Source organism: Petaurus breviceps, unplaced genomic scaffold, assembly GCF_028583685.1.
Source record: "Petaurus breviceps papuanus isolate PSGF00001 unplaced genomic scaffold, PetGlider_PUasm1.0 91133, whole genome shotgun sequence".
In the NCBI taxonomy this organism is placed as follows: Eukaryota; Metazoa; Chordata; class Mammalia; order Diprotodontia; family Petauridae; genus Petaurus; species Petaurus breviceps.
In genome coordinates this window covers 50,312,738-50,326,485 of record NW_027187419.1, presented here as the reverse complement: position 1 = coordinate 50,326,485, position 13,748 = coordinate 50,312,738, and the positions used below count along the sequence as shown (strand labels likewise).

Below are 13,748 nucleotides of genomic sequence, written 5' to 3'. Positions count from 1 at the left end.
CACAGATCCCTTTGGCAGTCTGATTTAACTGTGGACCCCTTCTCAAAATAATGATTTTTTAAATTATTAAGATAAAATACACAGGATTGCAAAGGAAACCAATTATGTTCAAATTATGGTTTCAAAATATTTTAAATATAGATTCACAGACCCTAAGTTAAGATACCTGGAGATTATTTCTAACCTTCCACATATCTTTTAAAAAATCCAAATCCAAATGACAAAACAATTTTGCTGCCTTTGCTTTAAGAAAATACAGTTCCCTAAACAGATGAATGGTTATTATAATTACTGGCTGATTTACACAAAGACTTTTAAAAAAAATTATCAAGTTATTCAAGTGCTCCTAAGTATTGATTACTTAAGGGACTTAGTAAGATAAAAGAAACAGGACAGAGAAACTTGGTATTATGAACCATTGCAAATTGCAGATCAATCAGAAATGAAGATTAAATACAATTAAAATATTTGACATATATAGTTTTTCAGAAATAAAGCTCTTAAGTAAAATTAATACAAAAACACCTTTTTGCCAACTCAATCAACCTTCTGTAAGGGAACAAGAAGGTCCAGGTAGAATTTTTCTGATCTCGTGGATTTCATTCAAAGGGTTCTCCTTGATAACTTCTGACCACCTGGGGAACAAAATGGTAGAAATTATTACTTTGTGGGTTTTTTTACCCCTCTCTTCAGTTGGTGTATTGAAAAGGTTGGGAATTTCTGAGTCCATAACAAGGATGGGAAATAGACTTTATATAAGGATAGTAGTTTTAGTTATCTGCTGGTAACTTGCTGACGATAAAAGAGGGACTAGATTGGCCAGCCCCTACCTCTGTAAAGTAGCAAATTTCCCAAAAGACATGTGAAATTAAAAAATTTTCTCCAACTCTTGACTTTTCTTTTTTTTATTTTTAAGAGTATTTGGACCATCTTTAAGGAGAACAATATTTCTCCCAATGTACTTGTGGCCCTTTTCTATCACTTTGTTGAAATAGTCCATAAGAAAAATGCCACCATGCAAAATCGAGAATATGGTCTGCATGCTGCTGGACTTTACTTTTTATTGCTTGAAATCCCAGGTAAGTGAGTGTTACATAATCAGTCATCTCTGCTACCACTTTGTTTTTCTGTATTTTTTCCCTTATAACCCAAGTGTTCCTTGTTTTCTTAATTCCTCATTTGAAAATAAAGAATTTCCTTCCTTCCTTCCTTCCTTCCTTCCTTCCTTCCTTCCTTCCTTCCTTCCTTCCTTCCTTCCGTCCTTCCTTCCGTCCTTCCTTCCTTCCTATCCAAACTGGAAGTGTAGGTGCTACTCACCAACCTAATCCTATTACTAATTGAAATGGGAGTTTTTTACATACTCTGTTTCCATCCTGGTCTGCTTCACCCCTCCTTGACCAGCCTGGTGTTACCTGCTCCTGGGAGCTCCCTGTGGTGGTGGTGTTGTTTAGTCATTTTAGTCCTGTCTGACTCTTCCTTCCTTTTTGCGGGGGGGGGGGCTTTTTGGAGGGGGGAAGGCAGGGCAGTTGGGGTTAAGTGACTTGCCCAAGGTCACACAGCTAGTAAGTGTTAAGGGTCTGATCCTGGACTTGAACTCAGGTTCTCCTGACTCCAGGGCCTGTTTTCTATTCACTGCGCCATCTAGCCATCCCAATGTCTGACTCTTCCTGACCCCATTTGGGGTTTTCATGGCAAAGATGCTAGAGTGTTTTGTCATTTCCTTCTCTAGCTCATTTTTTATATGAGGCACTGAAGAACTTTGGAATCAGTTTTGTGACATGGACAACTCCGGCACAGGACAGCCAAGCATAGCATGCACATATCAAAGAAGGTGCTGTGTTCTGTGAGCAATGCAGAATTGCAGTAGCTCAAAAGAAATGTGAGATGCACAAATTTAAAGATATCTCCACTCCAAATGTTCATGTGGACTTTTTGTGCCTGACCTGTGGTAGAGCCTTCCAAGCTTGTTTTGGTCTGATCAACCATAGTTGGACCCCAACATAGTGATGTAATTTTGGGCCTTTTTGAGAATGAAAGACAAGAATCACCATCTTACAGATGAGGAAACTGAGGCAAACCAGGGTTCCCTCAGCTAGTAAGTGTCTGAGGCCAGGTTTGAACTCAGAAAAATGAGTCTTCCTGACTTCAGGCCCAATGCTCCTTATTGATGCTCAGTTTAGTGAGGAAAACTGATTTGGTTCACTGAAATTCAGAAATCCTGAGCTCAAGAAATCTGCTAGCCTCAAGCCACTAATAGCTGGGACTACAGGTGTGCACCTTTATGCTTGGCAAAAATAAAGAATTCTGTATCTGTATCTCTTTAAATGGGAAAACAAAATCATTTATTCAACAGTTACTCAATAAACTTTCATGAATGTAGCACTGTTAGGTGTTGGAGGAGATATGAAATTCAAAAGAGAAGGTTCATGGCCTTGGAAACTTGTTTAGTTTAGTAGGAAGATAAGATGAAAATGAAAATAATTATGTATTATGACTTAGGAAGTGACAAAAGAAAGTGGGTAGGTAAAAGCAGTATGCTATAGTGAAGAAAGCTAAATTTGAAGTCAGAAAACTTGGGCTGAAGTCATTCTTCTGATCTTTACTAGTTTTGTGACCATAGGCAAGTCATTTAATTTATATGGACCTCAGTTTCCTTATCTCTAAGAAATGAAAAAAATTGCATATGTTGCCTACTTCATAGTATTATTGTTAGCATAGTCCTTTGTAAACATTAAATGTGAGTTATTATATGTGAGGCTTGAGGGTGATCAGTGAAGTCTTTATAAATTAGGATTTAAAGATTAGAGAGTCGATTTAAAGGTGAGTATTCAGTGGGCAAAGTAGTAATGGAAATGTGGTCATTTTAGTCTAAAAATAAGGCATGGATATAGGAAAATTCAGGGGGTGCTTGGCAAGCAGAGATAGAATCTACTTTGACTAAAGCTTAGTGTATAAGAAGGGAGTAATAGTGAAAGACTATTAGAAAGCATGTAATAGAAGATTGTGAAAGGTCTTGAAATACCAAGCAAGGGAGATTGAATTCTCCTCAGTAGCCAGTAAGATGTAAAGAGTTTTGAGTGGAGGTTAGACATGACTGATCAGATTATTCTGGCAGCAGTATAACAACAGATTTCCCAAAGAGGTGTTTTACATTTTCTTCTATTTTTTCATTCTTTTGATTTCGTTTGACTGATTCTTGATGTCTCATAGAATCATTAGCTTCCACTTTCCCTGTTTTTATTTTTAAGGAATTATTTTCTTCAGTTAGCTTTTGTACCTCCTTTTCCATATGACCAATTCTTTTAAAGGAATTGTTTTCTTCAGTCAATTTTTGTAATTCTTTTCCCAACCTGTGGATTCTTTTTTCATAATTCTCTTGCCTAAATCTCATTTCTTTTCCCAATTTTTCTTCTATGCTTCTTATTGACTATTTAAATTCTTTTTGAGCTCTTCCAAGGAGACTTTTTGGCTTGAGACCAATTCACATTCCCCTTTGAGGCTTCTCATGTAGACATTTTGATGCTGTTGTCCTCTTCTGAGTTTGTGTTCTGATCTCCCCTGTCACCACAGTAGCTTTCTATGGTCAGGGCTCTTTTCTCTTTGTTGCTCATTTTTAAAAGTTGAGCTCTGTGGTAGGGAAAACATATGACCTTTGGAAATGTGTGCTTCCTGAAGAAGAGGGTGGAGAGCTAGCAAAACTGAAGATCAGTTCTCCAGAGACAACAGAAGAGGAGCTAGAAGATCTTGGCTCAGAAAACTCAAGATTCCATCTATAGTTCAACTCCTGAAGTGAAGGCCTTAGCACCTGGCATATACCATAGATGTTATGCCACATGTAAACTAAAACAAGCAATAATTAGCAGAAGCCTTTCAGAGTTACCTTCTACATAAGACAAACATGGGCAGTAAATGATGGAGAATGTGATAACTCCATTGCTGTAGCTAGCTTGGTATAGTCTCTAAGTGAAAACTATGAGAATATAAAAAATGGCTGATAGAATTGTGATCATTTAGTCCACTATCCTACTGCCTTTTTGAATGAACATGTGCAAGCCAACATCCAATTTCTCCTGTTTCAATTAGATTTCTTGTAACCATTTTACTTTATTATGGAGGGAAAAAAATGTAATAGTCTATTTTACTTTTTTTCTTTCTGAAGGCAGACTTTTTTTGCTTTAGTTGTCAAGCAGAAAGTAAATGATAAAGTATTCAATTGATTTCTGTTTCATTGTACACTGCTTCTGAACATCTAAATGTTTTCAGTTGTCTGAATAAAATGTCTGTACAATGATAAAAGAGAGAGAGGGAGAGAGAGGATTCTGGGAAGATAGCAGAGTAGGTCAGAAAATTCCAAGCTCTCAAGATCTTCCCCCACAAAAGAGTTAAAATAGCACCTTAGGGTGAACAAAGTGTGGGTGTAGAACAATAAGAACAGGAGGATAACCAGGGTCCTCCTGGGACAATTTGAGAAGATCAGAAGAAAAATCCCAGGATGAGGTTTGGTCTCTGTAAAGAGTAAACACTTCCAGGCTAGGTTCCGTTTTAACAGCCAGCACACCCTGGGGTTAGTTGGTTTGAGAGGCTAGGCTGCCTCAGCCCCAGCCACTGGAACTTTTACCCCTGGAATAGTGAGGGGAGTTGGTTGTCTGAACCCAGGAAGATTGAGGGAACCTCTGCTGACCAGGAATGCCAGAACTAACTATGCTGCGAAGAGTGGCGGGGGTGAGAAGGAACTGGCACAGGCCTGGTGAGTGTCGAAGCAGTGTGGCAGAAAGCCCCTGGCTGTGGGCATTTACAGGAAGCTAGAGGTTTGACTTTGGTTTCACGTTAGAGGGAAGAACTGAAGATCCGGGGCAAGAGGCACCATTTCCCATACCCCAGAGCTAGAGGTGACTACAAATAACTAAGCTATCACCACACAAAAAAAATGTACAGGCAAAAGAGAAAGAATCCAACTATAGAAACCTATTATGGAAATAGAGATGACTGGGGTTCATCTTCAGAGGAGGAAACTGAAGTAAAGAAACCCCCAAGAGTAACATCAAATGGTCACCTGCCCAAAAATAATTTATAGAACACCTTAAAAAAGACTTTAAAAATCAAATGACAGAGATGGAGGAAAAACTAAAAAAGAAAATAAAAATAATCCAAGAAAAACAAGGGTATGAAAAGAAAGCCAGCCAACTAGAAAAGGAGATCCAGAATCTCAAGGAAGGAAATGACACCTTGAAAATTAGAATTGCGCAAAGTGAAGCCAATGAAATTATAAGAGATCAAGAAATGATAAAACAAAATGTGAATAATGAAAAAATAGAAAGGAAAGTGAAACATCTTTTAAGAAAAACAACAGATTTGGAATATAGATCAAGAAGAGAAAATATGAAAATAATTGGACTAACTGAAAGTGATGATCAAAAAAAGAATCTTGATACAATAATACAAGAAATAATTAAAGAAAATTGTCCTGAAGCATTAGAATAAGGGGGGAAAGTAGAAATAGAAAAAATCCATTGATCACTACTTAAAAGAGATCCTATGAGGAAAACTCAAAGGAATATTATAGTCAAATTCTAAAATCCCCAAGTCAAGAAAAACTATTAAAAGCATCAAGTTTAAAACAATTTAAATATAATGGTGCCACAAATAGAATTTCACAAGACCCAGCAGCAGAAACATTAAAGGACCACAAGTCTTAGAACACAACATATTGAAGAGCAAAAGAACTGGGGCTCTGGTCAAAAATATCATACCCTGCAAAATTAACTATTATATTAAACAAAAAAAAACAATTGAGACATTTGATAAATGCTCAGATTTTCAAGACTTTGTTATAAAAAATCTTGAACTTAATAGATGATTCAACATACAAGAACCAATATAAATATAAGATACATAACAACGACTGGTTATAAGGGACCCATAAGAACAGACTTTAAAATTTATGTCTAAGATTCTTATTAGTGGGTAGTTCATAAGAAGAGTGGGGAAAACCTGGGCATGATATGAATTTAAAAAGTAAAACCATTTAGGAACAGCTAAGAAGAGTAATTATTTTATACAAATGAGGTGCAAGAGGAAGGATTGATACATAGGAATTAGATCGGGTGGAGGACTGGTAGTTCTGGTAACCTACTTTCATAGAGAATGCATGTAAGAGGCAGCAATAGGTATATATTTAAAAGAGTATGGAAGTCTTCCAAACTAAGAAATAAAGTGATAAGGACATAGGGAGAGGGGAGAAGACAAGAGAGGGATCTTTAGAGGGGAGGGTGAGAGAATAGGTAAATAGGGGTATAGAAGAGTGTTTAGATTTATGGGAATGGGAGGATAAGGGAGGGATCCTTGGAGGGGGTAGGCAAGTCATAGGAGGGCAAGGTAGTGGGTAAAAATAAAGTAGAGGAGGCAGAAGGGATAGGAAGCAAGAAGTACGCATATATACATAAAAACAAAGTTCAGGAGCAGAATAGGTTTGGGGATGTATGTCTATATATGTGTGTATATACGTATATGTGTCTGTATATATCTATAGCTATGGAGAAACATCTAAACTTTATTGTAGTCTGGGGGTGGGGGAAGGTATATATATATATATATATATATATTTATAGCTATAGAGAAACATATCTAAACTTTATTGTGGCCTTCTGGTGGGGGTTGGGGAAGAGGGAAAAAAGAACAAAGTAAAGAAGTGCACAGCAGAGAACAAAAGAATACTCACAAGGAAGCAAAGATGGACAATTCTTAACACAATGAGTATTATTTATTTTATAGGCTTTCTAGAAATGAAAATTTATTGTTACATATTTTGAATCCTCTCATGTTCTGCTATGCACGTGACATGCTTTTATTTCTTTCTAACTTTGTATTTAAGTTCCAGTATTTAAGTTTTTGATATGTTTTTGTTTCTTTTTTCTATTCTCTATTTGTGTTCTGGCGTTTGAGTCTAAAATAAAATTTTTGGGGAAAAAAAAGGACAGCTAGGTGGCACAGTGAATAGAGCTCTGGAATCAGGAAGACCTGAATTCAAATCCTGCCTCAGACACTTGACACACTTACTAGTTGTGTGACCTTGGGCAAGTCATTTAACCCCAATTGCCTTGCCTTCCCCCCTCCAAAAAAATAAAAATAAAAAATGAAAGTTGAGCTCAGCTCCTGAGATACAGAGGACACTGTCCTGAGCTTTTTGAACTGGGTCCAGGGGCCTGGTCACCGACTTCCAGTTCTGGGGCCTCTGGGGCTAGTCACTTGCCCACTGAGCTAGGGTGGCCTAGCCTAGTAGTGCTTGTTGTGCCCTGGGTTCTGGAGCTGGCAGTTTGCCTCCCATACTGGGGCTGGAGGTTTTACAGTTGGCCTGTTGAGCCAGAACCATGGGACCTCGGTTGTTTATCTGTTCTGTTGCTAAGAGTCTTATGCTGGCTTATCCTGACACTGCCTGTGCTGGGCTGTGCTCCCTTTTTACCCACGTGAGACAGACCTTTGCTGAAGTTCTTCTAAGTTTCTTGGGCTAGAAAATTGTTTCTGTCTTTTTGTGGATTCTGTCGCTTCAGAATTCTTTTAAGAGGCTGATTTAATGTTGTTTCTGAGGGAAACTGAGGAGATCTCAGGCAACTTTCTGGTTCCTCTCTGCCATGTTGGCTCTACCCCCCATGCAGTATAACAGATTGATTGGAAAAATGGAAAGAGTGGAGATGGAAAGAAGATGCTGCTTCAGTTGTTCGTGTTTATGGTGACAAGGCATCATACTAAGATAGAGGTGATGGAAATAAAGAGGATGTATGTGAGGTTGTGAACTTTACAAGATTTTTTAATGTGGGATTTTAAATTGTTCAACCTACTATAAAAGAAACTGAGGCAGAGCTCTGAGCCAATGGCACTTTATTAAAGGGTCCGTGGTCCCCTCTAATGAAGTGTACCAAAGTGTAGTACCTCAGATCTTCCTCATGATCTGAGATTCCCCCTTCTTCCAGGGCCTTATTTTTTATAAAGCATGATACTGTGTTTGATACTTGAACACTCTAGAGGGACCACACAAGATACAGAATCCCATTGGTTGATAGTCCTTGCTTCAAAGGTCAAAAAGTGATGTATCTTAAATGCTATGTCAGCAGTGGGATCTTGGGGTGGGCAGAGCATGGGACATCTCCACTTACTGGTTGTAAGATGGTCACATGCTCGTGTTGGACAAAAGAGAGTAGTCCAGGGGTACAAAAATAAGTTGGGAGACTTTCCATGTAATTGAATCACCTCTGCTGTGCTAGGCTTGGTTACCATAACAAGGAAGAAGGAAGGTGGAGGGCCTCTAGTTAGCATCCTGTGATTAGTGAACTTCCAATCTGGGCCTAATGTATAGAACTTATAATCATTACCCCTATGGAATAGAATAGAGGTCCAAATGAATCATTTCTCACAGTAATTGGATATAAGAGGTGAAGGAAAAGAAAAAAATTAAAGATAACACCAAAGTTTTTAACTTGAAAGACCGTAGTAATATGTGTAGTACCATGGATAGAAATATTGAAGTCAAAAGGAGTAGCATGTTTAGGAAGAAAGATAATAAACTAGTTTTCAGTTATATAGAATTTGAGCCAACAGTGAAACATGCAGGTGAAGATGTCCTGTAGGTGTTTGGAGTATGTCTGGAGTTCAAAGAGAGGTCGGGGCTAGAAATTTTTTGTATAGAATTTGTTGTTGAAGCTATGAGAGTGATTGAGATTGCCAAGGGAGAGGAGAACCAAGGACAGTCATTTGGGGAGTAATGAAATCTACTGGTTTTAAAGAAGACTGGAGGCTAGACAAGGAATAGTTAGAAAGGTATAAAGATGATTAGTTTTTAAAAGTTTGGTAGTTTTAAATTAGGTTAGCTAGCTGGCACTGTTGATAGAGCACTGGGCCTAAAGTCAGGAAGATTCATCTTCCTGAGTTCAGTCCAGCCTCAGACACTTACTCGCTGTGTAACCCTGGACAAGTCACTTAACCCTGTTTGCCTCAGTTTCTTCATCTGTAAAATGAACTGGAGAAGGGAATGACAAACTGTTCCAGTATCTTTGCCAAGAAAACCAGAAAAGGGGTCAGGAAGAGTCAGACATGAAATGACTAAAACAACAACAAAGTTCTGAATTCAAGGAAGAAGAGAGAGTAATCTGTAGGAGGGCATAGTCAAAAATTCCAAATGACTTAGCAGATTCAGAGATAAGAACTAGAAAAAAATAGTTCTTAGGTTTGTAGATAAGAATGTAACTTATGACTTTAGAGTGGTTTCAGTGGAGTGTTGGGGTAGAAGTCATGAGGGGATTGAGAAAATAGTCATTTTATTGACTGACAGTCAATAAACATTTGTTAATCATCTACTATGTGTCAGACACTGTGCTAAGTACTGGAGATTCAAAAAGGTAGAAGACAGTTCTTGCCTTAGAAGAGCTTGCAATCTAATGGGAGAAATACCAAGCAAATAAATATGTACAAATAAGCAAAATATAGGACAAATAGGAAATAAGAGAAAGGAGGTGCTAGAATTAAGAGGGCATGAGAAAGGCTTTCTGTAGAAGATGAGATTCCCTGACTTAAAGGAGGCCAGTAGGCTTGGAGTGTCTTGTTCATGGAACATCCACGAAACAGCGTCATTGGATTGAAGAGTATTTAGCTGGGAGTAAGGTGTAAGAAAACTGGAAAAATCGGAGGGGGCTAGATTATGGAGGGCTTTGAATTCAAAACAATGAATTTTACATTTGGTTCTAGAGGTAATAGGGAGCTACTGGAGCTTATTCAGTAGAAGGTAACATGGTTAACACTATGCTAAGAAAATCACTTTGGTGGTTTAATGAAGGATGGACTGGAGTGAAGATAGACTTGAGGCAGGGAGACCCTCAAGCAGGCTGTTACAATATAATCCAGGTGTTTGGTGATGAGGGCCTGTATGAGAGTGGTGGCAGTGCCAGAGGAGAGAAGGGAGCATATGTCAGAGGGTGTTGCAAAGGCTACAGAGAGGTCAAAGAAAATGAGAAATGAAAAAAGGCCATTGGATTTGTCTATTAAGAGATCATTGGTAACTGTGGAGAAAAGAGTTTCATGACCTTAGAAAAAAGTACCAGGGTCCTTCAGAGGTCAGAGGTCACAATCTAGCTCTTGAGTATAGACTCTGGGGATGGAAGAGAAACATGTTTAGCTCTAGTCTTATTCTTTTTTATTGTTGATATTTATGGCAGCATTCTGTGCAAGGAAAATTTGCATGTTATATGTGAACTGCAAACCAAATGTGAATGCTTTCTTCCTTGGTCTCTGATTTCTTTCTCTATTTATTCAAATTTATTCAAAGGATAGGGACAGGAAATGAACCTGGGATCATTGATAAGTAATGAATGTATTCCAGATGAGGATACTTCCATTATCACTGTAAGTCAGCATTTTCACTGTGAGTTATAGTTTTAGAGAGTTGATAGTATACTCACTGAGAGTTTGAGTGCCTTGCTCAGATTCACACAAGTAGTATGGATCATAGGCATAGCTTGAAATCAGGTCTTGACTCTGAGACCAACTCTCTCTACTATGTATGGTTTTCTTGGTTATTTAAAACTAATTGAAAATTTATTTTATGTGGTTTTCTTTTTAACTCATTTGTAATGTAATTGGACATATTCAAGATTAATCAAATCCTAACCTGCTTTACTCTTTATGAACAGGTAGCATAGCTAATCAAGTGTTCCATCCAGTGATGTTTGACAAATGTCTTCAGATTCTGAAAAAGAGCTGGCCTCAAGAATCTAACTTGAGTAGGAAAAGAAAAAAAGAACACCCTAAGAGTTCTCAAGCTGATTCAAGAGGCAATAGAAAGAGAGGAAAACCACCCAGAAAAGAAGACTTTGAGGTAAGAAGAAGAAAATTTAAAAGATGTTAGTAATTGCAGGATTTTGAGTTTGTTTGGTTTTTTAGCTTAGAGCTCTGTAATCAATTTTATAATCATTATGTAAAATCTTAAAATTTCAGTTTAGCTAATAAGGCTACACTTATCTTGTTTGTACTTAGCTGTGTACACCCCATCTTCCCCTACCCCCAGTTCCCCACTCCCTCAATCCCCTGCCCAAGAGAATGTAGTGACTATATTTGTTTTTATGTCCATTCTCATTGTCTAGCACAGTTTCTCAAGTAAAGGCTTAAAAAAATGCTTGTCAAATTCATTAGTAAAAATAGTAAATTTTTTAAAAATCAAAAAAGTCAACTGAACAAAACATAGTACATGTTTTTTGCAGTTATTTTTATTTAGAAGCTACTGATTTATGTATCAGAGATGACATAAAAGATGGTTTTTATTGACATAGCCACTAGGGTTAGGATTAATGTCATATGGGGATGTTTAGATGGGTTAGAGGAACCCTAATGCTGTCCTCTTCCTTCTAACCATCTGTCCTCATCATTGTGTCACCAGACTAACAGTCAACAAGTTTTTATTAAGGCTTTGTCAAGTACTGTGGTTAGGTGCAGGGATGCAAATACTATGGATCCTTACTCTCAAGTATTCTTGCATTCTCTTTGGGAAATGACCTGCACAGATATAAGTATATAAAGACTACATGGGAGGAGGAGCACAGCACAGCAGAACAGAGAACCCAGAGGGCAGCTCAGCTCAGCCCAGCTCTGCCAGGCTTGGCCCGGTCCAGCCTTGGGGGTGCCCTCCTTCTGGCTGGCAAGCAACAAAGCCCCCTCCTGGTAGTGATGATGGAGCCATCGGGGGACCCACATGGGATGTGCTGGGTCCCCAGTGAGGGGCCAGGTCACCTCTGAGTGCCCCCACCATGGCCTAGCCTCTAGCCTGGCGTCCTCAGGGTCTCACTCGACATCTCCATTGCCATGGGAGGCTGCTTCTCCAAACCCAAGCTAGTAGAGCTCAGAATTGAAGTACTTCCAGAGAAGGAGTGAGCCAAAGAAGATGCCTCTCCCAACAGCCAAGCCAGCCCTCTGGCCTACAAAGCCATTGGCTGGGCCCGACACTACCATCCAGAAGAATGTCCATCCACCCTGCGCCCCTACCCCAGCCCTCACGACTGAGTAGAGGCCGCTGTGTGCCATGTCAAGGACCTGGAGAATGGCCAGATGTGGAAGGTAGAGTTGGGCTGGGGCAAGGCCCTCTTGGTGAAGGAGAATGGGGAGTTCCATGCCTTGGGTCACAAGTGTCCACACTATAGAGCCCTCCTGGTGAAAGGAGTTCTCTCCAGGGGCAGGGTCCAATTCCCCTGGCATGGTACCTGTTTCAGTATTGCCACTGGAAACGTTGAAGACTTCCCAGGCCTAGATAGCCTTCCCAAATTCCAGGTGAAGATTGAGAAGGAGAAGGTTACATTTGAGCCAGCAAACAGGTCCTGCAGACACAGAGGAGAGCAAAAGTCATGGCCAAATGCATCTCCCTCAGCAGCTACCATGTGGGGAGTACCAACATCTTGATTGTGGGAGCAGGGGCAGCTGGCTTGGTGTGTACAGAGACCCTGAGACAGGAGGGCTTCTCCGACCAAATCGTGATGTGCAGGATGGACAGATACCTTCCTTCTGACAGACCCTCGCTCAGCAAGTCCTTCGACTCCCAGACAGAGCATTGCCCTCAGGCCCAAGGAGTTCTTTCTGACATAAGACATTGAAGTCCTTACTGAGACCCAGGTTGTCACAGTGGATGTGAAGAATAAGAAAGCCATATTCAAGGATGGCTTTAAGATGGAGTACAATAAGTTGCTCTTGGCCCCAGGAAACACCCTCAAGACACTCAACTGCACAGGAAAAGAAGTAGAGAATGTCTTCATTATTCGGACCCCAGAAGATGCCAATAGGATAGGGAAGCTGGCCTTTGAGAGGAATGCAGTTGTTGTTGGGGCTGCCTTCTTTGGAATGGAGGTAGCTGCATACCTGACTGACAAGGGACACTTTGTGTCAGTTGTGGAGTTAGAAGAGACACCATTCTGGAAGTTTCCTGAGGAGAAGGTTGGCTGAGCCCTCATGAAGATGTTTGAGACCAATGGGATCAAGTTTTACATGCAGACAGAAGTCTCAGAGCTTCAGGCCCATGGAGGGAAGCTGAAGGAGATGGTCCTGAAGAGTGGCAAGGTGGTCCGGGCTGATGTCTGTGTGGTGGGCATTGGTGCAGTGCCAGCCATAGGCTTCCTTAAACAGAGCGGAATCAACATAGATGCCCGTGGCTTCATTCCCGTTAACAAGATGATGCAGATAAACATCCCTGGCATCTTCGCAGCTGGTGATGCTGCCATGTTCCTGCTGGCCTTGAGGAGCAACAAGATAGTGAACATTCCACACTGGTAGATAGCCCACATCCACAGGCGTGTGGCAGCTCAGAACATGCTGGCCCAGGAAGCCGAGATCAGCACCATGCCCTGCCTCTGGACTGCCATGTTTGGTAAAAGTATCTGCTACACAGGGCACAAGGAAGGCTTTGATGATGTCGTCATGTAGGGGGACTTGGACGAGCTGGGGTTTGTGGCCTTCTACACCAAGAACGATGAAGTGATTGCTGTAGCCAGCATGAACCATGACCCAGCTGTCTCCAGAGTGACTGAAGTCCTGGTCTCGGGGAGAACAAACCGAAAGTGAGACTTGGAGATGGGCAACATGTCATGGCTGATGGGCAAAAGCTACTGAAGACCCAGCTGGCCCGTACATCTGGCCAGGACTGGGCGGCCACTCACTCAGACTCTTGCCAAACCCACCATTCTCCTAGTCTCTCCTCCCTCTGAGCTGAACCTAGCCTGTCTATC

General features: G+C 40.3%; 1 protein-coding gene and 1 pseudogene across 2 annotated transcripts in view; both read left to right on the top strand.

Annotated features, from left to right (window-relative positions):
* NCAPD3 (non-SMC condensin II complex subunit D3) overlaps positions 1-13,748 on the top strand; it is a 127,030-nt gene that overhangs the window by 22,198 nt on the left and 91,084 nt on the right. For both annotated transcript variants that reach the window (XM_069080117.1, XM_069080116.1), the window contains exons 3-4: positions 917-1,079; positions 10,677-10,861. In XM_069080117.1, the coding sequence (XP_068936218.1) occupies positions 917-1,079; positions 10,677-10,861 (348 nt within the window). The remainder of the gene's footprint in view (positions 1-916; positions 1,080-10,676; positions 10,862-13,748) is intronic.
* Positions 11,572-13,632, top strand: LOC138155013 (apoptosis-inducing factor 3 pseudogene; annotated as a pseudogene).